This window comes from Cryptotermes secundus, unplaced genomic scaffold, assembly GCF_002891405.2.
Source record: "Cryptotermes secundus unplaced genomic scaffold, Csec_1.0 scaffold769, whole genome shotgun sequence".
In the NCBI taxonomy this organism is placed as follows: domain Eukaryota; kingdom Metazoa; phylum Arthropoda; class Insecta; order Blattodea; family Kalotermitidae; genus Cryptotermes; species Cryptotermes secundus.
The window spans coordinates 492,631-517,644 of NW_019720575.1; the positions used below are offsets into that span (position 1 = coordinate 492,631).

General features: G+C 39.4%; 1 protein-coding gene across 2 annotated transcripts in view; it reads left to right on the plus strand.

Moving 5' to 3' along the window:
• LOC111869650 (nephrin) overlaps nt 1-25,014 on the plus strand; it is a 641,862-nt gene that overhangs the window by 471,835 nt on the left and 145,013 nt on the right. For both annotated transcript variants that reach the window (XM_023861318.2, XM_023861328.2), the window contains one exon: nt 4,619-4,729. In XM_023861318.2, coding sequence (XP_023717086.1) covers nt 4,619-4,729 — 111 coding nt within the window. The remainder of the gene's footprint in view (nt 1-4,618; nt 4,730-25,014) is intronic.

A 25,014-nucleotide genomic window follows, 5' to 3' on the forward strand; every position in this document is an offset into this window, starting at 1 on the left:
ATACGATACCGTCAATTGCAAAAAAAAAAAAAAAAGACAGTGACTTTGTCACCCCTAGTACCATATACTGTATAATATCGTAGTTAGATAAACATACGGATTCCTTGGATAAACGACCTAAGCTAAAGAAGGAGGTAGGTGAAAACTACACAATGAGGATCTTCATAACTTGTACTCTTCTCCAAGTATAATTAGAATGATCAAGTCAAAGAGAATGAGGTGGGCAGGACATGTAGTACGAATGGGGGAGACGAGGAATGCGTATAGGATATTGGTGGGAAAGCCAGAAGGAAAGAGACCACTGGGAAGACCAAGGCGTAGGTCGGTGGACAATATTAAAATGGATATTAGAGAGAGAGATAGAGAATGGGATGGTATTGATTGGATTGATCTGGCTCAGGATAGGGACAAGTGGAGGGCTCTTGTGAACACGGTAATGAACCTTTGGGTTCCATAAAATGCTGGGAAATTCTTGAGTAGCTGCAGAATTGACGGCTCCTCCAGAAGGGCTCAGCTCCATAAGTAAGTAAGTTAGGTAAACATTTATTTCTTTACTCAGAGCTCAAAATGTTCTTATAAAATATTTATTGCGCTCTGTAAATGAGTGACGTGGCCACTACCGCAGCTTCACAGCACTTTTGCCAACGGGGCACATTAAACCCATTTTGGTAGATACGCTTTGGTTCCGTGCGTTAAGAATAAGGGATTATGTTCATCTTTCTTCCACGTACAACACTGTTTATTCCTTATAAATTCCATTTGCTGAGCTTATATGTCACTTTTCCCTGTAACAGATGACAGAGTTCATCCCATAAGTCGAGTCGTAACTCCAGTATAACTCATTATCGCTGCCCAGCAAGGATCAGGATGTAATAATAATCTATACCTTATCATAACAAGTCAGTAATTGTAACTTGTAACGACCCAACTCAAAATGGTTAGCTTAAAGTCTCTTGTCTGTCCAAAGCCGATAACCGAAGGGTATAATCCGTAAACTGTTTATGTCCTTCCATGTCGCTCCAACTTCAGCACTAGGAGCCATTTTATGTCTGCTCTGCGCTCTCCTGTAATACTCGTATAAAATCGATGTGGTCCTATGACATATTTTGTTTCCCACTAAGCACTCCGAACCGATATCATGTATTTAGTTCACGCGCTTGGGTAGAGTCTAGCTTCGAAATGATCTAGTGAGATCTACTTTCCTTTCCGTTCAGTGTTCCTTAATTCAGTGGCGAAAAAGTAAAGAAATGTTTACAGATCTCTAGGATACGGAACTGAATGTATTTAACATTTTAACGTCCTTTTTCCTTTCATCTCCGCTTATCCCTCTATTTTATCGTTTCTTACTTTCATTTGTCCCTTGTCTCCGTTCTTTTGTTTATATTTTATTTATTGTTTCTCTTCCCCTTCTCTGTTTCTTTACGTCATTGCGCTGTGAATATACGAGTACATAGCTGTTTATGTACATAGCTCGTGGGACGAGACGACGCATAAGACTCCCACCATTTCTGTTAATTCTGTGCCTACTCCGTGACTTTGGTTGTATTAAGAATGGAAATAATACAAAAAATATTGTTAGGCAAGCCTGCACAAACGTCACTCGTTTACTCATGGAGCTGAGCCCTTCTTGAAAGGCCGCGAATTGTGCAGCTATTCCAGAATTTCTTAGCATTTTATGGAATCCGAAAGTTCATTACCGTGCTCACAAGAGTCCTTCACTGGTCCCTAGCCTGAGCCAGATCAATCCAGTCCATATCATCCTATCCTATCGCTCTATGATCCATTTTAATATTGTCCACCCACATAACGTCTCGGTCTTCCCAGTGGTCTCTTTCCTTCTGCCTTTCACGCCAATATTCTATATGCATTCGTCTCCCCCATTCGTGCTACATACTCTGCCAATCTCATCCCACTTGACTTGATCATTCTAATTATACTTGGCGAAGAGTACAAGTTATGTAGCTCCTCATTATGCAGTTTTCATATGCACAAACATATATACATAACAGTACTACCGGTTCATTGTAGAATTAAAGAAAGTTTTTGAAACAAGTTCAGGTCCCTATTGTCTTTAGAATAAAAGTAAAAATCTAAAGGGAATGCATTTTCTAGTACATTTCACTCTTCGCCAGAGAAGCCCAAAATATTGAACGCTGCACTCTATTCCTCCTCTTTGATGTAACCCATTTTCATGTCTCAGAAGTGAAGCGAATCATGTCAGTGTATCTGTAGTTACGAAACTTGTTCATAGATGCTGCTGTTGACTGGTATAGAATAGCATAATATGAAATTTGTCACGCGCAGAGCACATAAGTAATCTTTCGTGTTCAGAATGAAATAAATAGTTAGGACACCCAAAATATTGAAGACAATATTACTTACGTGTATATATATTTTAAGGTGCGGTTCCTTCCACTAAGGTGATGCACTTTTAGACGTTACCTAGCATCCAATATGATGAGAAAGTGTTCATTAATCGTAAGCAATTAAGTAGATATTTTGAAGGTGGGGACCCGGGACTATCTGAAGCAACTGCGTTGATGAACTGAGGAATAACACCAAAAGCTCCATCAGGATAGCCACTAACCTAGCCAGAAATACTCAAGTTAAATTAGGTAATCTGCCTTCGTAATGGCGAATTCTATATTTCTTAGGACTGAACATGTTCTGAACTACAGAAAGATTATACGAAAGTATATAGCAACTTTGTGACCCTCTGAAGATCTAGGACAACTTGAATTTCAGTGTTTTCTGTGTAATAGTAGAGAATCGAGGAAAAGCATAACATCGCCATCTCTGAGAACTATAAAACCCAAGAATACAATATAAATCTTTCTTTCTCTAAAATTCTAGAATACGAATCTCTTCTTCGTCCTTGGGACCCTATAGATGGAAGAGGGGACATTCGAGGTTTTAAATTTCCCCTTCCAGCAGAATAGTACAGTAGTGTGAGATTAGGCATGTGTTTGTGTGTCTCTTTGTCTCACCCACTGGAGAGTGCTGTGATACTAGGAACATGAGCGTCCCTCGACTATTCTGAAACCTGAAAGGAAGTCAGAGATGCAGCACTGAAGGAAATTTCCACCAAAATGAATTATACGAGCTTTAGTCTATAAATTCCAGATTCATTTGAGACTCGAGTCTGTGTGGGATGCGTTTGCTTGAGAGCGTTTATAGCGCTCGGGTTGTGAGGAACCTTGTTCTATAGTAATTACATCTAACTGAACATTAAGTCAAATGTCCGACCGCGCTGCGACCATGTCCGGTTATAACATGCTGCAATCCCTAAGACGTTTGTCGCTGTTCCTGACAATAAGGAAGCAACATCTGTTACTCTAAATTATAAAGGCTCACCGAATTTAGTCGTCACTGTCGATATGAACCATTTTCCCATGTGAAAATAGCAATATTTAAATGGGTAAAGCTGTGGATTCTTCAGAGTAAAAGAAAAGGGAGACATGATAAATACTTCAAGAAGGAGAGTGAAGCATAAATATATCGATTTTAAAATTAATATACTGGTAAATAGTCGTGAAAATGAAAATCAGTTACTAGGCTACTGTAGAACAGAAGTTCATTAATTACTTGTAATTTATAATTTTAATTTGTGAAGAAAATGACGCATAATCTAGGCCTCAATGAAAATACAAGAAGAAAATGTGTTTAATCTTCAACTTCTGTGTTAAAAAGCCGTGATTTCAATTAGTTTAGAAAGAAATATATACGAATATTCGAAGTTAAAACGTGGTGTTCTACTTCGAATTAACAACATAATAACTACTTAAAGAAATAAAGATATTGTGTAACTGAGAGAACTTCAAGACTCACACGCTTGTTTATCTAAAAGTAACATAAAAGTCGTATTGGACGTCACAGTAATAGAAATTTAATTACTTTTAATTACATATACTTTGATGGTCTGCTGCTTTGAAGAAACAATTTAAATATAAGCACTTGAAGGAAGAGAGACATTATGGAAGTAAAAGAACTCCAGCTTTCATACGCCTGATAATTTAAAAGCAATACAAAAATCACGGGATACGTCACAGTTCACACGTGTGTAAACATTCTTACTTGTAAAGTAAAATAAGGTAAAGTTGTCCCTATACTTAACTAATTAAGCACTACGCTATGAAGGCGTATGGGGAAGTGGATGTGTAGGTCTGCATTTCGTTGACCTCGGCACTAGTTGGAGCCAACTGGTCAGCTTCACGCCCCGGCCGCTTTACTCCTGGGGAAGGAACCACCAGTTCCCATTAGATAGGAGGCTAGGTGGACCCCAGAGCCGGTATGGACGACATGGAGAACAGAAAATTATTGACCCTACCGGGACTTGAACTCCCATTCTTCGGCCTTCCAGCCTGTAGCCAATCGCTATACGGACTATGCTCTCCCGGCTCCCATTTTGAAGAAATAATCTTGTTAATTTCATTGATGCAACTGACGTACATGCTCATGGTGATGACGGCAGTACTGTTAATAGGAAAGTACTATACGGTTAGAGGACACGAATTGAACTCACATTAGAGCTCTCAATTAGCTGAAAGTTCGCATGGATGTGCCCTGCCGCCCAGAATGCACAGTTTCATTTATATGAATTTTTCTCTTTGTTTCACAGCTCCTCCCATGAATCCGACAATATTTGACGACAGAGGCAAGGAGGTTCCAAGTGTTGCAGGTCCTTACGAAGAGGGACGGGAAATGAAACTGCTGTGCATGGTCTCGGGTGGTGAGTGTCTCTAACTACTGCACAACTTTCTCTCAGCATCTGCTCCTCTTAGTTAGCTCAAGTCCACTTGTTTTTCGTCGAAAAAATCAGCTATTTTTTGTAGGTTAAGAAAATGAGAAACTTTCTGTACTCTCTACAAGTATTATATTGATGTTAACTTAAATTATGAATATGTATACTTAACATATAACTTATAGTTCTGAAAACTTCAGTCATATTTATTAGAAAACTTGTATACAGTGTTGTTCATGAGACTTGCCGCAGAAAACCGAAATACAGAACTGATCATTTACTATGTATAGTTCTATTTATATACGTGCACATTTTTGATAAAATTAAGATAGTAAAAGTAAGAGTAAAAAGTAAAGGTATCCCTGTAACACGCCGTGGAGGCGCATAGGATTGTGAGATGTTGAGTTTCCCACATTTTATCTGGACAGTCGGCTCATACATGGCGGCAAGGTTGTACGTGCTGGCCGCACTTTACCCCCAAGAACATTCTAAGAATATTCCTGGTACTCATTTCTGTTGGAGGCTGAGTCTACCCCAAGGCCATAGTGCGGCTAAAATTAAGATAGTAGTATTATTTTTATGTACCATCATGGAATACGGTGGATGGATAGCGAAATTTACTCTACATCTTCGAGTTTGTTCTATTCCAAAGATGGGGGCAGCATGCCCCGCCGAAACTTCTGTATCCGTGTTCCAAACTACATGACGTTACATCCGACGTTAATAGTGACCACCGAGACGAATCTACGCCACGTATTGATGAACTTGTTTAATAGCAGTGAAGGAATGTTTGTTCAAGAACTCATATCGGAGAGAATCCGTCACTCAATGTTCAGACAATTTTATGCAGTCTGAACAAATTTTGTTACATGAATTTTTATATTAAAGAAAGGTATGTAGTTATTGTAATTTATATTCTGTAAGAACCGAAATTATTTCAATCTGTCCCGTCTCCTGCCAGAGAATCGAAACGGGGTGTTAATCAAATGCGGGATACTAGACACAAGATCACGACCTGATATGGATTGTACAAGTATTTCATGTTTCGTAAGGCGAAATCAAGTGGCGCCTCAATCGGCGTTCCAGCGTACTCCTTGCACCTGATGCGGAAAGGGCATTGCATTGTTTTTTACGATTTTACTTTTCACTTTTTGCATTTATCATATATTTCGAGAGATATACGTATTAATGCTATATCATTTTTAACGTAATATTATATATTAAACTTTTCATTTAAAGAAAATCAGCTCCAGTAATTTTGATAAATAAGCGTGTTATGCAACTAATTCCTTTCGCTGCTGGCATATTATGCCAACCGAGCCTAGGGAAGTCTGACCGAATTTGAATGACTAAAATGATATAGAGGCAGCGGCAAAGCTACCATTGGAACAAACTGTACTTCCCAGGAAATGGAACAGCATTTGTAGCGGACCGTCCCTTTGTGTGGTTATGTACACAAGAGCCCTATTCAATATGGCTTATTGCTAGTAGACGATAAACATCTAATACATAGGGCTGTGGCTTCGATTCTAGCTTGGAACAAGTAGGATAGCTAAGAGAAGGCAAATAATGAGGTGTACCCCTCTAACCTTAATCTGAAAAATTCAGTAGAACCTATGGTCAGAGAACACAACATTATGGGCCACAGGTAGTGCAGTTCAGACTGTAGTTGTCAAGTCCTTCGTGTCAGTATCTGTACTCATTCTAACGTTGTTTTAAACGTTGAAAACGCTTCTATGAAAGGGATCTCTTTATATGTCTACCTCTGTGGTCTAGTGGTCACAGTTCCTTGCTACAGATCCAGAGGTCCCGGGTTCGATTCCCAGTGCTACCAGCTCTTCTGAGAAGTGGTGGTTCTGGAACGGGGCCCACTCAGCCTCATGAGGAAAATTGAGGAGCTATTTCAAGGAAACAGCGGCTCCGATCTAGAAAACCGAAATTAACTGCCGCGGAGATTTCGTTGCACTGACCACGTGACACCCTCTATCCGCTAAAGTTTGCACTAACTTCGCCAACAAGCGGCGGTCGCTCGGTCGGTATAGTTCGCTTGCGGACTACAGGCCACGGAGTTCTACAAGAACTTTGTTGACAGCGGCATAGAACAGATTCCCCATTGAGGACTAAGGGTCGCTCACTAGATCCAGAAGTTTCATTTTCTTGTCTTTAAGCGACTGCCATCGATCTCTTTCCCGAGTCAGATAAATGTAGACCGATTTGTTTAGCATTATCATCACATCTGCGCCTAGGTTTCATTACGTGTCATTGGATTTTTTCCAATTGACCTAATCCTTCCAGCCGCACCATGGCCCTGGGTTTGCCTCAGCCTCTAACAGAAATGAGTACCATGAATTAATTAAATAATTCTCCTGGGGAGTAAAGTGCGGCTGGCGCGTAAGGCTGACAACCTTACCGCCATCTTTGAGCCGATTGTCTAGATAATGTGGGACCCTCAACGTCTCACAACCCTATGGGCCTTCACGGCCTGGTACAGGGATAGCTTTACTTTTTTTTACTAGTATTTAGTAGGAATTTTTGCCGTAATTTTTTATCGGCCATTTCGTTCTCCTCGATATGATAACCTTGATATATTTTAATTCTTTCTTCGGTCTGTACACCGCGTGGAAATTTAGGAATTACATCCAGCCCTCATTTTCATAGTATAGATGACTTAGATCCTGATGATTGAGGCAGCATGTACCTCCGAAACGTTGGGAGCACTACCTACATCCACACGATCCAAAAGCTGGATCATAAGTGAACCACTGTGAAAGTAAAAAAAATCAGTATTCAATAAAATTTGATGAATAGTGCATATCGCGAATTTCCAAGTTATGTAATTTTGTTCACCTGAAATGTTACCAAGATGGTAAACTTGATGACAGTAGTTGTAAGATACTTGTCTGCAGTGCTGTCATTGTATGTGAAAATCCAGGGAAACGAGTCTTAATGCAATTCTGATACTTTTGTATTTTCGTAGATCATACTTAACTTGTAGGAATAAATTATTATTATTATTATTATCATCATCATCATCATCATCAAAAAGCAAACTCGCAGATTGAAATCCAAACACTTTTACAATTTGCCTACAGTCATATGGCCAACTTAACCGTCTTCTTGCTGGTAGGCCTAAATAGAGTTGATACTGCTTACAAGCAAGTTGACACAGAAGTCCGAATTTGTTACTCTTTTCTGTTAATTATTAATTACCCCCATATATGTAAGTATCTTTGATATGAGTTCCTTATGTAGTCACCATTCCTAATGTCTCTTACAACAAGACACTGTAAAATGGAAAATTACTATTACGGAATTATTGTGCTTCCTGTATCATTTGTAGCAGAGGTCTCTAGTTAGGCGCAAAATTAAAGAAAGGCAAAGTCACAAAGGATATTTTGAATGCTGATCCCTACATCTTCATGGATGTTATCATTTATAACTTTAACTGGACTATAATACAGGTAACTTTGCCTACTAGCGAGGGAATCTGGTTTATTCAATTCAGACAAACACAGGGATCGGTGTGTTATCTGTACGGATCATTTGCTCTCATGAAAACAGGTTTGTATGTCCTATTTATTCCAAACAGCAATGGACGCCCTGTGTTTACACTACAGCTTTCCCGCCTAATGTACGAAATACAAAGCATGGTCCACTGAATGGACTAAGAGTATCTGGTTACATTAGTAATTATTTTGGAAACTTTCGCCGGGAAATAATAAAGGCCCAGCACCTTTTATATTGGATCCAAGTTTCGAAATTTTCACAAATATTCTGTTAGGTATCCAGATGATTCTTCACCATGGCAGTAAAATCTTTCTCTTTTACTTCATTCTTGTACATTTTACTTCAGCTCGCCTTCAGACTTCAGTAATCATTACCCTTGGTTAATTTTAATTTTAGACCTGTATTTCCATCGATATATGGGTTTTGCATGGAATTGCCACGTCAAAACCCGATCGAACGTTCTGCGGAAATCTATAGTTTTATTTGCTTTAGTATTATACCTAATTGGATGCGCTGAAAATATTATGGTATTTAGACCCGTTGCTAGGCAACGACTACAAAACAAACAACGAAATAACAGCTGTTGCTTGGTAGCAGCCCGCGCGCAACAGTGAAAGTAGTGTTGAAAGCGATGTTCTCTATGTGGTCCACTCCGAGACTATGTAACTTGACCGACCGAGTTCACTTCAGTTAGTTTAGTTGGTGATGCAGTGCAGTTGAGTACAGCGGAGTGAATTGAGTTTACTGTGAGCAGTGAGAGAACCACAGTTTAATCGTTGTTAGCTGTTGCTCTTAGAAGGTAGTTAGCTGAGGCACGGTGATATCTCGGGAACCCAGAGGAAGGGGAACGTCCGCCGTTGAGAACCGTTATTAGGCAACGACTGATGAAGACACAGGAGACTAAGAAGATTTAGTACATGCTGTAGTAAACTGCAGAGCATGTGAATTAGCGATAGCGCTATAGTTACTTGTAGTTAACAATCTGTAAATGGTCAATAAAGTCAATTACCAATCCAAACCCCTTCTATAGTCACTCATAAACGTGACAATATAATTGAGAGACGTATAATGTTATAAGGGATCTTAGGTATTTTATTCACGAGGTTCGAGACAGGGTCCTATAGCAAGCGTTTATAAACACGAATGTAGATCCTTACATGCCATACAAACGGAGCGTTTTCATCAAAATAAAAATCATAAGCTTTTCAAGGAACACTATTATTTTTTGGTGTTTACTTCAAATAATTCATTGCTAGAAATGAAAATCTCTTAAAGTTGCAGTTATGTTACATTAGCTATTTGCATGTATTGACGAAGTGAATATTAATTTTAACATAAATGTAAGCTCTAAGGGCTCGTGTGGTGTACCGGTTAAAGTCTATGGGTTGGTTAAACTTTGATATTTTCCTTTTTGATTCATCTCAGTGTATTCATGCTGCCGACATGAAACATATTTCTGGGGAACACGACCAACGGATCTCACAGAATTTTAAATCCCTTCCTTCCCTTACAAACTTAAGCACCGAATCGCCGGCTTGAAACAGAGAAAGAAGGAGTTTTTAAAGTCTTCCATAAGACAAACCGCCCTGCCCACCACCGGATTCAACCTCGATACGTTCTGACTTCAAGAGATCTTCCTGAAAGAGACAAAGATACCGGAAGGAAGTGTACCTTCGCTGACTTCTTCACTCACCCTCTCCCCACCCGTCACCCCTCAAGGCGGTGTCGACTGCAGGAGGTTATTCCATGAGAAGTTTACGTGGTTTCTACCCTCCCATCTTGAAGTCTTCTTCCCTTCTCACTATTTACGTCTTCCCTCTTTACCACACACTGTTTATTATACTGGTTTACCATAATTGGTGCCAACAATTTCTTTTTGTTTTTTCCCTTTGAAGCTGCTTTTGTTTCCCTTCGGTCTGTGTATGTGTATTCTCTGCTCCTTTCTATCCGTTGTTGCATACTTTTCTGCTCTTTATTCACTGCAATTTTTTTGTTTCTGTCTCTTGCATATGCCCGTTCTTCTTCATGCTCTGCTGGAGTGGTACAATAATAAACAAAAAAAAAAAATCCGTGGTTTTAGTCCGCAATATGCAATATAAATTCTCTCCCCTGCACAGTGAAAGATCCGGTTTTTTTATATATCTCTGTTCTTTCCCTGAGTGTGACTGTAAACTGTTCCATCCCAGCCTCATTCTCTCTTCCTGGTCATTCAAGGTTGGAAGTTAAAATTAATGCGGGAAAGATAATTAAAAAAACCAAGAGTTCTGATGTTATGTTTGATTCATTGACGTTGTTTAAGGACTACGTCATTACCAAAGAAAGGGCAGTGGCTGCTAAAACTTCAGGCACCGATCATAATGAGAGATAGTACAAACAACTAGAAATATGATATTCGTAGTCTGAGAATGCCACATTTTTCTAATTATGAAATATTCACAATAGTAATCTACATATTATTTAGAAATCTGAGTGATCCAGAGTGGTTCAGGACAGACTATGAAGATATAAATTGGGTAACTGCAAAAAAAAAATATATCTTTTTTCAAACCTCCCTTCTTTGAACTAAACAATAAATTGAATGATATCCTTGAGACAGCCTATTTTTCTCCTGTGACCTGCTATGCAATTCGCTCAGAATATTTCGTTGTATAGTTCAAATGATGAAGCCAGTCAGGAGACTGCAGTCATATAATTGAATGCGTGAGGAAGCCACGTGGCCTGTCTAGGAAGGTAATACTGAAATCGATTTTGAATAAATTGTTTGTGAAAATGTGTACTGGAGTGAATTGCCTCAGTACCGCACAAACCACAATGGCGGGTGCGTGTGATGGACGCACTTCCGTTCCAGTAGCCTGGCCTCTTGCTGGTTGTAGAAATATAAATTATATTCAGATTTCGGGTAAGTTAATTTTTACATAAAGTCCTTTGAAATTTGATTCAGGAGGAAATTAAGAGGAGATTGAATTCAGATAATGCTTGTTACCATTCAGTCCAGAAACTTTTGTCTTCTCGTCTGCTGTCTAAAAACATAAAACTCAAAATATACAAAACTACAATTTTCCTTTGATTTTGTATGGGCGTGAAACTTAGTCTCTGACATTAAGGGAGGAGTATAGACTGAGAGTGTTTGAGATCAGGGTACTGAGGAGAATATTTGGACCGAAGATGGGTGAAGTGACAGGAGGTTGGAGAAAACTGCATAATGAGGAGCTTCATACCTTGTATTTGTATACCAAGTATATTTAAAATAATCATATCAATGAGGATGAGATAGGCAGCGCATGTAGCACGTATGGAGAGAAGAGGACTGCATGTAGGATATTGGTGGGAAGGAAAGAAGGAAAGAGACCACTAGAAACGTTTCATAAAATGCTGGGAAATTTTTGAGTGGCTGAGCGACTGGTGTCTTCTCAAGAGGAGCTCATCTTCATATAGTTAGTTTGCTTAGTTAGCCCTTTGTGCTCCAGTGAGACACTTTTCGAATGTTGAGGAGTATAAAATACTGTAACAGATTTGATCAACGCGTTGCCAGGCAACAGCTCTGTACACACGGCCCAGCGTGCAACAATAAAGGATGGCTGTGTATTCCGTATACGCGGTGACGTCAAGCAGCGGTGGGTGATGGTCACGCGACGTGTGTTTCCTATGATGTATGTCCGTTCCTCGGCTATATAAGTGAAAGAATTCGTTCGGTTCAGAGACGAGTCAGTTCTATGTAAGAGGTAGCTAGCCACGGGGAGGTCGTAGTTTAACGTGTGATTTCAATACCTTGTGTGTGCTGTAGCACAGTGGTATTGGGAGTGTGTGATTTAGTAAGACTTTTGTAGTTCCTCTGTTATAAATCCGTGAAGACTATTGCAGCTGGATTAGTGTGGAGTGATTGCAAATTGTGTAAAACAGTAATAATATAACTATTTTAGGTACGACTTGTAGGGTGTTAATAAATCTAATTACCAATCCGAATTCCGTCTTTAGTCACCCATACACTTTTGGCGGGATAAACAGAGCTTAGCATATATGAATGGCTGATTTCTGTACTTATTAGTTCATAATTTATACCAGCACCTCTATTAAAATGAAACATTTAAATGTAAAGTATACATTATAAGTACAGTGAAATTTCTGGAAAGCGCAACTCTAAATTATATTATACGTTACGGATTGGAACAATTTCACGGGAGAAACGTCCGTTTCTTCTGCCTGAATACGAGCTAGGAAAAAAGTCACTGTTCGTTGAATGTTCTTCAGAACCACAGCAGGCGGTTTAAAATTCATAATCGATTAACTTTTCTCATGTTAAAGAGTTCTATCTTCTGGGATATAACACTATGTAGTCAATTGAAAGCCAAGCAATATTTCGGAAGAACGCATCGCCTCCATCTTGAGTGTCGAAAAATAAGATAATAGAAAACCAACATAAATCAGTTAGCTTGCCCTCTTCCTCCGAAACGTCGGCTGACTTTCAAAGGACTACCCAGCGATACGAATATGTCCCAGTTGATAAGTACACCGCTGTGCGAACCTCAGATTCCTCTTGTAGTATGTTGTACTTGTACATTTATATATTGTGTCTTAGTCGGTGTTTCGGTTTATGTTGTAAAGGTGTCCCTTTTCGTCTTTTGGAGGAAACTGTTTTAATCAGTCGGCGACTCTCTCGTCTAAACACCATGCGCTTCAATTTTATTCAGTAGCTGTCATTCTACTTCCGGCTTTACGGTGTATGAAGTAAGGTTTGTTTATGGTGGCCCCCTCTTAAGTTTATAACCCTCTATCCCTTAAAGAAATATGTTCTCCCTCCAAGTACCTGCTTTGTATGCATAGCAAGTTGAAATGACCATCCTCCTCAATAATTTGTTTACCTAAAAAACCTACCCTCTTTAGTTTATGCTAGTTTTCGTTTTTATGGGAACCTCGGGTAATTTTTCCCCTCCAGCTGAGCGAGTGGGTAAAACTGAGAGGGAAAGTTAAGGGGCGTGTGAGGAAGCTGCGCACGGCAATAGGAGAACTCTGTAACATATCACCTTCTTCCTGTTTAAATGAGATTGACCCTGTATAAGTCACACGTGTCGGTGTATTTCCAGTTTCCTTATATTTCAAGAAGCTAAATAAAATCTGGATTTTTAACTAATTTCAACAGTTCTTTTTTATTTCATTTTATATGTACAATATTTATTATTTGGTAATTCATTTGTTTTCAGGAAATAGAAGGTTTTCTGCTTATAATTATACCGATATAATNAGGGATACAGATCAGCGTAACCTTATTCCGACTTCACAGGACACATATTGCCTGTTCACATTCCCAGAACAGCATCGACGAATAAACTAACGTAACATGTGTGACTATAGACGGGGTTTCGTTTGGCGAATAGATTTATTGACCACTTACAGGTCGCAACTACACTATAACACTATCAGTATTTCCACAATTTACAGTTCAGTAGAGCACATAGTGTTCTCATTCTTTTACTAGACGTGTCCTGGTGACGGCTCCAACAATGGCTATTCCTTTGCCTCCGGGCTCCAGCCATCTCTTCACAGATTTCCGTACAGAATAGTTTATCCTAAGTAAACTGCAAACCTCCTTGTTACGACATCTCAGCAAGGACGATATAGAAAACACAGTTCTTCTATTGTTGCATGCTTATATGTTTTGGGAGTTACGTAGCAACAGCCGCTGTTTACAGGGCGGTTTTATACGCCACAGTTCTTATTGTTTGACACTAATGGAAAAGGTTCGTTACAAATTCAATGGGGTTATCTTATAAAGTTTCATACCTTTATATCCTCCCCTCCTTCTGCTATATTTTCTTTCCGTCTCTTCCATTTGTTCTAGACGTGGGCATGTATACACGTTGAGGCCATTTGCGGATTAACGCTATTTATCATGTACTGTAACTATCTGCGCTCTTTATACTAGCATAACACACACAGTCTCATATAAACTGTCTCCAATTTAATACATAAATCAATACAAACTACAGGGATGTGTGGAGGACAGACGAGGAAATCAAGACATATTCAGGAATGTTATGAAGTCGAAAAAAACAGTAGAAGCGAAATCGCCTTCCCACAAAATTTTGTTTCGAAAATTCATTACATAACTCGCATAATTACAAAGAATTCCAGAATATAAAGCAGGCAACAGAAGCTTTCGTTGTCATTGTATTCCTCGGAACAGCAGTGTCTGCAGTGTCTGTATTTATTCGGATGTTTTTTTTCATAAACAGGATAATGAACATGATTATGTTTCGAAAAAGGACTTAACCGTAAAATTGGGTGCGTTGTGCATTGAAGTGACACAATCAAGTCTCTACGGATTAGACAATTAATGCCGCTCCGGCCTCAAGAATTTTTTCTTAGCGACTCCTACTTCCATTTTACCCTTGACCATCTAGATACATATTCCCATGGTAGCCTAGTCCCATTGCTTACCGGCTGGACGATCGAGGGATCGCAGTTCTAGTCCCGGTTGCGTTAGGAACATCGTTCAGACCGGCTCTAGAGTCCACCGAACCTCCTATCCAATGGGCACCTGGATTAAAACGGCAGGTGCGTGAAGCTAACCACTTACCTCCAGCTAGTGCCGAGGTGAACAAACTGTGGATCAATATATCCACTCCCCCATACGCCTTTGTAGCATAGTGTTTGATTATTTAAGTACAAGAAAAACTTTACCTCTTATCCTAGTCTCATCCGTGTTTTTATACCTACTCCTCCAGAAGAAAAAGGAGAATAAGGAGGATGAGGAGGAGGAGAAGGAAAAGGAAAAGAAGTAGAAAGAGGACAAAACGGAGAATAAGGAGGAGGAGAAGGAGAGGGATATGAATGAGAAGAATAGAAGAAGCAGAAGGAGAAGAAGCAGGAGGAGGAGGAGGAGGAGAAGGAGAAGGAAGGGGAGGAGAAGGAGAATAAGAAGGAGAAAGGAACCTCAGAGCAACTGTAACCCTGATTACAGCACACAGACTGTGTGCTTCTTGCTGCTCCTTGCTCCAGAACTACCTGCAAACCTATGTCTCATAACTGAAAAAGGAAAATACAAAATTGTGCCCGTAAATTCGTTCCACAAACAGTGGTTACATTATGAAAGTGTGTCAGACACTGTCACAGTATATCCCATTAATGGATTCTTTTGTTTTGTTTTTATTTCGAATTAATTAATTTTCCAGATGACCAGCTACCCCTCTTCAGTATTAAATAATAGCAATGCAAATGTGTACATTTTTTTTTGGATGTGGTTTACCGTTTGATTTGTGGTTATGTATTTATGTTATAAAATAACGTATGCCGTTGTTTAAATAATCGTTATAAATAGATGAGTATNCCCCATGACATACAAACTCATATTCGTTCTGTAATCCCATAGTAATCTACGTTAACCCTTTAAACCCAAGTTGTTACTATATATACCACCTGCTTTAACATACAAAATCTTTGCATCCAGCCTGCAGAGTGTATTTGCATGTTTCATATGGCTCTCACAAAAAAAACAACCATCTTTGCACTAAGCATTAACCGGTTGGGCTCTGTATTGGATATGTAATGTGTGTTTCCTCTGAGGAAACATTTGAATTTATGTGTATTCATTTCGAAAATGTTGGCAGTTTGAAAACTCCGCTCGTCTGAAAACATTTCACAACCCTATAGGCCTCCACGACCTGTTATGGGGATAGATTTATCTTACCTATATGGGTTACAACGGTGCACAACTCAACCCTTAAAATAAGACACATCCTAATGAAATATCGTAAAATGAATGTTGCTTTGTAATTAAAATATAAATTATATATTTACAACTATTGTTTCGCCTTTTTTAGATTTCAGTTAAAGGACAAAAGGGCTGAAAACAAAATTCAGTTTAACATTACTCGTCCAGTTATCTAGTGTTCTTCTAGCAAATCACAGTAACTGATATCAAGAAGGTATTCCTAATGGTCGTGTGGCAGAATTTTACGGAGTTCGGTTTTGGTCATGAGAAATTTTAAGTGACGTCATCACCTCTTTTGTCGCCGCCTCCTTCCCATCGTCTCTAGTGCACCATTAAAGTCTTTGACAACGAAACAGTGAGCCAGCTGAAGTGCTGCTGTCTTCCTATCAAATTACACACTTGGTCTTCCACTTCACTGCCCCGGACACTACCAATGTCGCCTTCCTTTCCACTTCTCTTCTGCTTTGTTCCCCGTTCGAATTGTCCTTGCTTCTGGATTTCAACTTTAGACTATCAAGTTGCATGATGCCCATAGACAAATTCTATGAACTGAATTGTTTCCGAAAGAAACAGTCATTTGCGTTAATTCTCTGTCGTAACATTAAACTTGTAAGTTTTGCAATTTTATTAATGTGACAGCCTTGGTGTAATTTCTACGTTGTATCATAAGTACAGATGTCGAAGCATGTCCAGACAGTAAAGGTAAAGTTGTCTCTGTGCTTAAAAAATTAAGCACTACGCCATGAAGGCGTATAGGGGAGTGGATATATAGATTCCACATTTTCTTGACCTCGGCATTAGCTGGAGGTGAGTGGTCAGCTTCACACCCCAACAGCTTTACCGCCGGGGAAAGAACCCGCGGTATCCGTTGGATGGACCCCAGAGCCGGTCTGAATGACGTGGAGAAAAGAAAATTCTTGATCCTACCGGGACGTAAACTCCGACCCCTATATCATCCAGCCTGTAGCCAGTCGCTATACCGACTACGCTATTCCGTCTTCTCATATTGGGACAGCAATATTAATAAAACATTAATGTCACTTCTGCTTTCCAAAACGGCGAAGATCAAGATGGAAATCAATAGTTCTGCTGGCAGTCTGTAAGGATGTCAGACATCTTTCTTGTATTATTTTCAGGCGGGAACATTACTTAGACCCCGCGTTGATTAGAACACACTGTTGAAAAAAAATCACGTAAGCAAATAATTTGGGAGCATATATGGCAAGGAGCTTCGTGTTTTATCACCTAGTATTGTCTGCATGCCGAAGTCTAAGCCATTATGATGTGTCAGATGTGCATCTAAGATGGACAAAGTTAGAGGTTATTGTTCGGAGTCCTTTTGCAAAACGTTCGCTTAAACGACGGAAAAGAAAATGGGGGGCAGGTCTGAGACTGATATTAGTGATAAGTTTTGGGAATTAAGAGGTGAATGGAACCAGTTCGGGATATTGTCCAGTGGTGTGGTTTGGTCATAGCAGCTTCTGCCTAAGGATTCCCGTGACTTAGCTCAGGCGAGTAGACGCCAGTTCCCCATTTCAGTGCCCACTTTCGATCCCGGGTCAAGCCATGTGAACACAGTGGCGCAGGGACCCGTCTCACCGAATACTTCCTTTCCACCTGCCAATTCTCATTCCGCCAAGTGCCTCATACTCATATCATCCGGAGCTGGTACAATAGGTTAATTAGTGGCCGACGTACCAAGTGGACTCATTCTCACCCCACCTTATGAAACTAAAAAATCGGAACTAGGTCAAGTTCTTATCGATTTTTCTTAGTTATCAGATAATAATGATACATTTATCAGCTCTACCGATTTCGTTTGCATTGTCACTTGTCGCGGTGACTAAGACGCAGGTTTGGATTGGTGAAGCGGTTTATTGGATCTTCACTAGCTGTAACTACAAATAATTGTAACACTATCAAGTTTATTGTAATTATAACACACAGAGTCTCCAATTCACACGTTAAGTCTCCACATGTCTTCTACGAACGCCCCGTGGCTGTCTCCTTCCGAGAACTGAACTGAACTGCTGGTGTTATTCTCGTTATATAGCCTCCGCAAGGACTTTGCAAAGAAAACACAGTTCTATTGTTGCATGAGGAAGAGCACATAGAGAACAAATCATGTGATTCCCAGCCAGCGTCTTCATTGGTGCGCTGTTGCCTAACAACGCGCAATAATATTCATTCACTAAGACACAATTTCCATTGTTGCACGTTGACCGTGTTTACCAAGACGTTGCCTAGAAACGCTTTGAGCAAATCCGTTATGGTATAAGACAGGGGTCTCCAAACTTTTCGAACCGCGGGCCACATTAGGTAATTCAGCCCTTTCAACGGGCCGGATAAAATCAGAAATTAATAACTCTAGGTATAGGAGTTTTATTGAAAGCACAGAATTTCATAAACTAAATACAAAGTACATGAGAATAAATTATTGTATATTAATGACAACAGACAGTAGCAGCAAATGCTCATGTTTTCATCACAAATTATAATAAAACAATTAATGTGAATGATGGAACTCTTTTTGCATTCTCAAAATCTGATTAAATTGAGGTTCAAATTTTGAAACGCTAATCACAAGTAGCGACTTTAAATGTTCATCGGATAAATTTGCCCTGTATTTCGACTTGATGTACTTCCATCTGGGAAAAAGTTTGTTCACAGAGATATGTCGTCCCAAAAATGGAGATAAATTTAAAAGCAAATTTCTTTAAATTTGGAAATTGTTCAGAGTTCAGAAATTTATAAAATTCGATCAAATTTCCTTCTTTTGTATTTGTCTCTAATATGATAATTTTCCTGAAGTTCAATAATTTCCAGTTGAATTTGACATCTGCAGCATCACAGTCAAACGAATTTTGAAACAATCTAATTTCCTGAGCACTGGAATCCAAATCAGCAAATCATTTCCGAAATTGTTCTTTCATATCTGAAATGACTAAATTTGTAAAAGAGGAAGGAAATTCTGCTTCACCCTTTTTATGCAACTCTGCACAGTATGGCATATGAACAAAGTTATAATTTTTCACTTGGCTTTCCAGAAGTATCAACTTTGCTCTGAATGCCTTGATAAGTGCAAGTAAATCATAGACAAAGTTATTTTCACCCTGCAACTTTAAAGTTAAATGGTTCATATGGTTCTCCAGATCAGCAAAAAAAGGCTAATTTCCAAAGCCACTCGGTATCTGATAAAAGTGGTTCATGATGGTTTTTCTCGGTGAGATATATATCAATTTCATTCCTGAGCTGAAAGAAGCGCGAAAGAACCTTTCCACGGCTAAGCCATCGAACTGCAGTATAATATGTCAGGTCAATAAGCTCGGAATCACATTTGCCAGTACTCACTGGAAAATTAGTTCAATCGGCTCATTTCTGCCGGATAAAATCACATCGCGGGCCGGATGTGGCCCGCGGGCCGTAGTTTTGAGACCCTTGGTATAAGAGATTTATTTTGACGATAATCTTTGTGCTCGCTCATCCATATTTTATCCTGTTTCTTATTTCAACTTATTGAAGCAGAAGATATTGTAAAGGACGTTACGACTTGTAAATGACTGAGGGAAGAATGGTGTAGGAATGTTACGGAAAGGAAATTTTACATTATGATTTCATTAGTTCGTAGTAGTCCCGTTTGGGGAGGACAAGCACAGTCCAATATCTTACAGACGTTAATACTATCCAATCCTACTTGTGTGAAACAGAGGAAGACAGGCCATTCCTTGCATTCTTGGCAATGCAATAACTCGACACAGAAGACCAGTGTACGGTACAGTCCACACTGTGCGACTGAGAATATAGCACGCACGCCGAAGATCAGAAAAGGAAGATTTTAATCTGATCACTACAAGGAAAGTTACGAAACCTGGAAGTAGATGCTAGGACTTGAAATAATGTTTGAGTGCGGGCTTGATTCAACTGGCTCAGATAGAGGACGGGAGCGTGATAATTGTCGGATTTCATAAAACGCAGAAAAGATCTTAAAATGCTGAACGACTATCAGCTTCTGAAGGAGGGCTTTCATCCATGTTAGTTAACTAGGCAATGACTTATGCTCAGTTCATTGTTAGTCTTAACCAACTGAACTTCCGTAAAGGTGAAATTTAGTAGCCAGAAAGAATGTAGTGTAATTGTAAACAAATCTAATTATTGAAATGAGGTCTAAGGCTTTCGTAGCAGTAAGAATCAAGGTTATGGTCACTTGGGATGTTGCGCAGTGCAGTTTAATAGACGAGTACCAACGTTACTGAGACACTTGATGCAACCATTTTCAATGTAGAAGATAGATCTACCAGCCTACACGGCGTCACATCCTAGAAGACCGTAACCGCGAATTATTTAATGTTCACAATCTTAATTAAGAAACTGAAATGTTGCTGAGTATTCCACTTAAATAATTATGATTATATATCATGTATTTCAAGTGGCCTGTTATGATAATCAACCATTAAGCTAATGTAATTAATTAAAAAAGTTGTCATCTAAGATTTTAATCAGGTGCTCACATGCTCGGGTATACGATGCTGTATCAACTGCAGTTGCCGGAGTAACGTGAGAAACAAATAGGTCCTGAGATTGGAAAAGTGTAAGAAGGCACATGTGATCTACTTAGGTTATGTCCTAAGAGTTACAAGTTACTGAGGAAGCCAAAAATCGGCAGTGAAGGTAATTTATTTCCCAAAACAATTAAAATAATATCGCTGCAGAGTATATGTGGCCTGCTTTACAGCTGAGATAATTTGCCGAATGTTCTGTCCATAAATATAATTTATTTGAACAGTACAAAATTCTTAACAAAAACTTCTGTTATTCCATTTGGACATCCTTTCGTTCCCTAAGGGTTTGTATTTTTGCGGTCATTTGAATTTTTATCTTTTGGCCTTTCAAGAAAACCACGAAGGCGGTTCGCGACAGTCTCACGCATAACAATACTATTCAGATGAGTACTGCTGGACACTGTCCTCTCCTCGTCCTTTGGGAAGTGTGCTGTAGTTCACAAGAGCCATATAGTAGAAGGGGGAGGGGTGGAAGAGAAGCTTGGAATGTTGAAAGAGAATGACCAAACGAAAGGAGAAGGAAGGCTATAGCAGGATAAGATCAGACTAGGGGACAAAAAGTAGAAGGCAAAGGCACGAGAAGGAAAATTGTGTTCAAAGACTCTCCAGAACTTCCGCATAGTAGAGAAGGAATGTGCAACAAAGACTGAGACTAGAAGAAGAACACTGCAGAAAGGAAAATTGAAGGGAAATTGAAGGAAAAGCTGAGTGTGAAGATGCTGCAACAATTTGCCCACAAATTGGAACCCTGCAGAGTTGGTTTGCCAGTGTGAAGAGGAGTGAGAGTGGTAGCAGAAAAAGATCTGTTCCTCCAAAGAAACGGCTAGAGGGAGTAGGGGGTACACGATCGCTTCACTGTGGTTGGTTGTCATAGGAGGTTTTTAGAGGCATAGAATGGGATAAGTGAAAAGTTAGGAATATCAAGCAGGGCAAATATGTTAACAGTATAAAGCTATGACTGAAAGTAATGTTGCCGATGAAGAAGCCAGGCAAGCATAATGAGAGAAAATGCTCTTAATGCTGGGAAAGAATGTAGGAACATCACCGCCATGAACCTACGGTTTTCATATTTCTGTGCTGGAAGAAGGAAAAGTTAGTGTTGTTTAGGGAGCTGGGGTGGTCCGGAAAACTTATGATCCTTCCTTGATTATGTTGGATTACGGAAGAGGAGTAGTTCGACAGTGTGTATGGAAGTTTCGTGTTCAAATTAGAACAACCACTTCGCACAAAGAGTGAGGTAAATTTGTCCCTCTGCTTAACTAATTAAGTACTAAGCCATGAAGTCGTATGTGGGAGTTGATTTATAGATCCATATTTTCTTGACCCCGTCATTAGTTCGAAGTAAGTGGTCAGCTTCATGTCCCGGCAGCTTTACCCCCGGTGAAAGAGCCTTCGGTACCCATTGGATAGGAGGCTGGGTGAACTCCAGAGCCGGTCTGGACGATGTGGAGAAGAGAAAATTCATGATCCTACAGGGACTCGAACTCTGATTCCTTGGTCGCCCAGCCCGTAGCCTGTCGCTATACCGACTGCGCTATCCCGGCTCAAATTCGCACGACAGAATTTAAAGTAAAATTCACACCCGTATATTTTCTAATATGGATGATAAATAGTTATTTCTTACTTTGTAACGATAATGCTTATATATGTGGTAAAGCCATATTTTACTTTAAGCCCAATTGTTGGAAGTTACCAGGAGATTCTGAGATTTACTGATTTGACTGAAGCTGGGCCCAAAGGCACAGTGCATTGAAAATGCAGTCATTGCACGGTGCAATCCTGTTTCTTCTTCAACCAGATCTAGCAGATGAAGAGAATTCCGTTAATTTGAATTAACAAAATGGATGCACGGAACCATTTATTGGGTCTACCTACATGCCTGCTCAAGTTCTGTCGTGAAAAAAAAAAATGATATTTTGGTTGATCAATAAACTCCTTGCTGTTGTTTAACCAGAAGATTAGCTGTTGTGTTCACAAAGTCTCGCCATTTTACGATCCTGAGCCACTTGAATCGAGCTTATATTCCCTCACCCTTTCTTTATAACACATTTTAATATTTAAGGAGTATAAAGGTATATAAGGTATGCCATCTACACAACAATATTCTATATTTAAAAACAAAGAAAACAATACTGTATCAACATCTGTTTTTATTTTGTTTTTACAAACGCAACATGTTTCGACCCTCATACCGAGCCATCATCAGGCGTACAATGCTCAAGTTTCAGCTATTGAACTGCAATTATTTTTTCATCTAATTCTTCAAATAAGGATCCTAATTGTATCTTGAAATTACTTAAATGCATAGATTCCTCTAATGATAGGTTTCCTTTCCTTTAGGTTTCAAATATTTGTCTATTTTTCCCTCATGCGTGCTGCATGACTCTCCCATTTCATCTCTCTAATTCAGTTGTCATAATACTGTGGGAAGAATACCAACTATGAAACTTTACATTATGAAGGAACCCTATGACCAAATATATTTTAAGAAACTCTGCCTCTTGTTGGGTGTTGTCAGACAAGACGACAGAAAAGTTCTACGAAAGGATGCTGAGAACAATCAATTCTAAAACTCTGAGGACGTAAATAAAACGCAATTTGGAACACGAAATGCGATATTGTACTAATGTTTATTGTTCCAAGAATATCAGCAACAAAAACCTGAACTTGAATCAGTAACTGATACCCAGACTGGGGTCAGTAGAATCATCAAGGGAGACAGCCGTGCTTACAGCAGAAGATATTTTAAGGGGACCATTATACTATATGAAACATGGTACTTAGATTTGGGATCGTGTCTCGCCGACGTTGAAAGCATCAGGACAAGTATCTGAGAAACTATTCCCTAGGAGGAATAATAATGATGATAATAACAATAATAATAATAATAACATAAATTATGTTCCTCTCATTCTGCTAACGATGTTTCGATATGACGACATGGGTAAATTAGAGCGAATGGAAATTTCTGCTCCTTAGCTGTTGATAATCTTGAAGCACTGATCGTAACTGTATCACCATAAGCTCAGTAGAAAGTTTTGAAAAGTTTACGCCCGCTTAGTGATTTTTTAATATTCTAAATAAACCTTATGCATATCATTCCTTTGCATTTATTTCATATTTCGTAAGGCACAACTGAAAATTCGATACTTCGCTATTCCGAACAACTATAATTTTCACGGTTCCTACACTCTCAGACCATTTTAAAAACAAATAATTTTTATAACATGGTCATTCTCTGAATTATAAATTTCCTTGAAGAAAGTCGTCTTTTGGGTTTAGGCGCCGTGTATTCTTCGTTTTGGCCGACNCATACGCAGTATATTGTTTGATACTTTCATATTTACAATTTGGACAGTTCCACGATATGCATTTCTGAAATATTTACAGGTAAAAAAAAGTAAAGCTATCCCTGTGGCCAGCTGTGGAGGCCCATAGGGTTGTGAGACGTTGAGTCTTTCTAGACAATCAGCTCACAGACGGCGGTAAGATTGTCAGCCTTACGCGCCGGCCGCCCTTTAGTCCCCAGGAAGATTCAGGGTACTCATTTTTGTTAGAGACTAAGTCAACCCCAGTGCCATATTGCGGCTGGAATGATTAGATTTACTGAAAAGAAATCCACCGCATCAGAACTCGAACCCGAGACCTTCTAGCTTGTAGCATAATGCCTCAACTAACTATGCTACCGCGTGCGTGAAGCTTCTACAGCTTCTTATAATTTCTAAATTAGAAAGAAGGTACCGAATAACTCATTATATAATAAAACTAGTTTCTTAAAAGAAATCTCAAATCTTACATAGTTTCTTAAAGTTCGTCACATTTACTTTTATTCAGGATTACTCTCTTTAGCCCTTGCCTTGATTACCTCATATAGCACAGTACATTAGTTTCTGGTCTGAGTTCAGCTGTCATTTACACGTCTCTGCAATGTATGGTTCACTAAACAAAATTATATGATTCTTGTGACAGGATATCGAGAGATGTTGTAAAACTGTTTCAGTTCCTATAGGTTGTCATCGAAGAGACATGTATTTCCCATCTTAGCGTGTCGATACGCTTGTCTTCTGTCGCAAGGAAACATCCAATATGTGACCAGTAGATCCCCTTTGAGTCTCTCTGTACACACACACATGTTCCTCTGCCCAGCATCTATGGAGCTGTCTGTTTACCTCTCGGTTGGATCGTGGTCATGGGTGAAGGGAAGGAGTTCCTTTGCTCCGTATGGCTTACCCATACGTCTCCATTCCTTAACCTTACAACACAGTTGTCGATCTTCTAAAGCCGAACCGAACTTTATTTTTACTTGGAATCGTCCTTTTTATTCTTCCTCTTTTTTAACTTCCTTTTCTTTCAATGGTTCGCCTTCCGTCTTCCGTGGTTTTGAGTTCGTTTGAAGAGAAGTGTGGGAAGCTGTGAAGATAATCTTGTGGCAGCTAAGAGCCGGGTCCGATGAATCTGTCTGGGGGAACCCCCCCCCCCCTCCTCTTTTCCTATTCTAT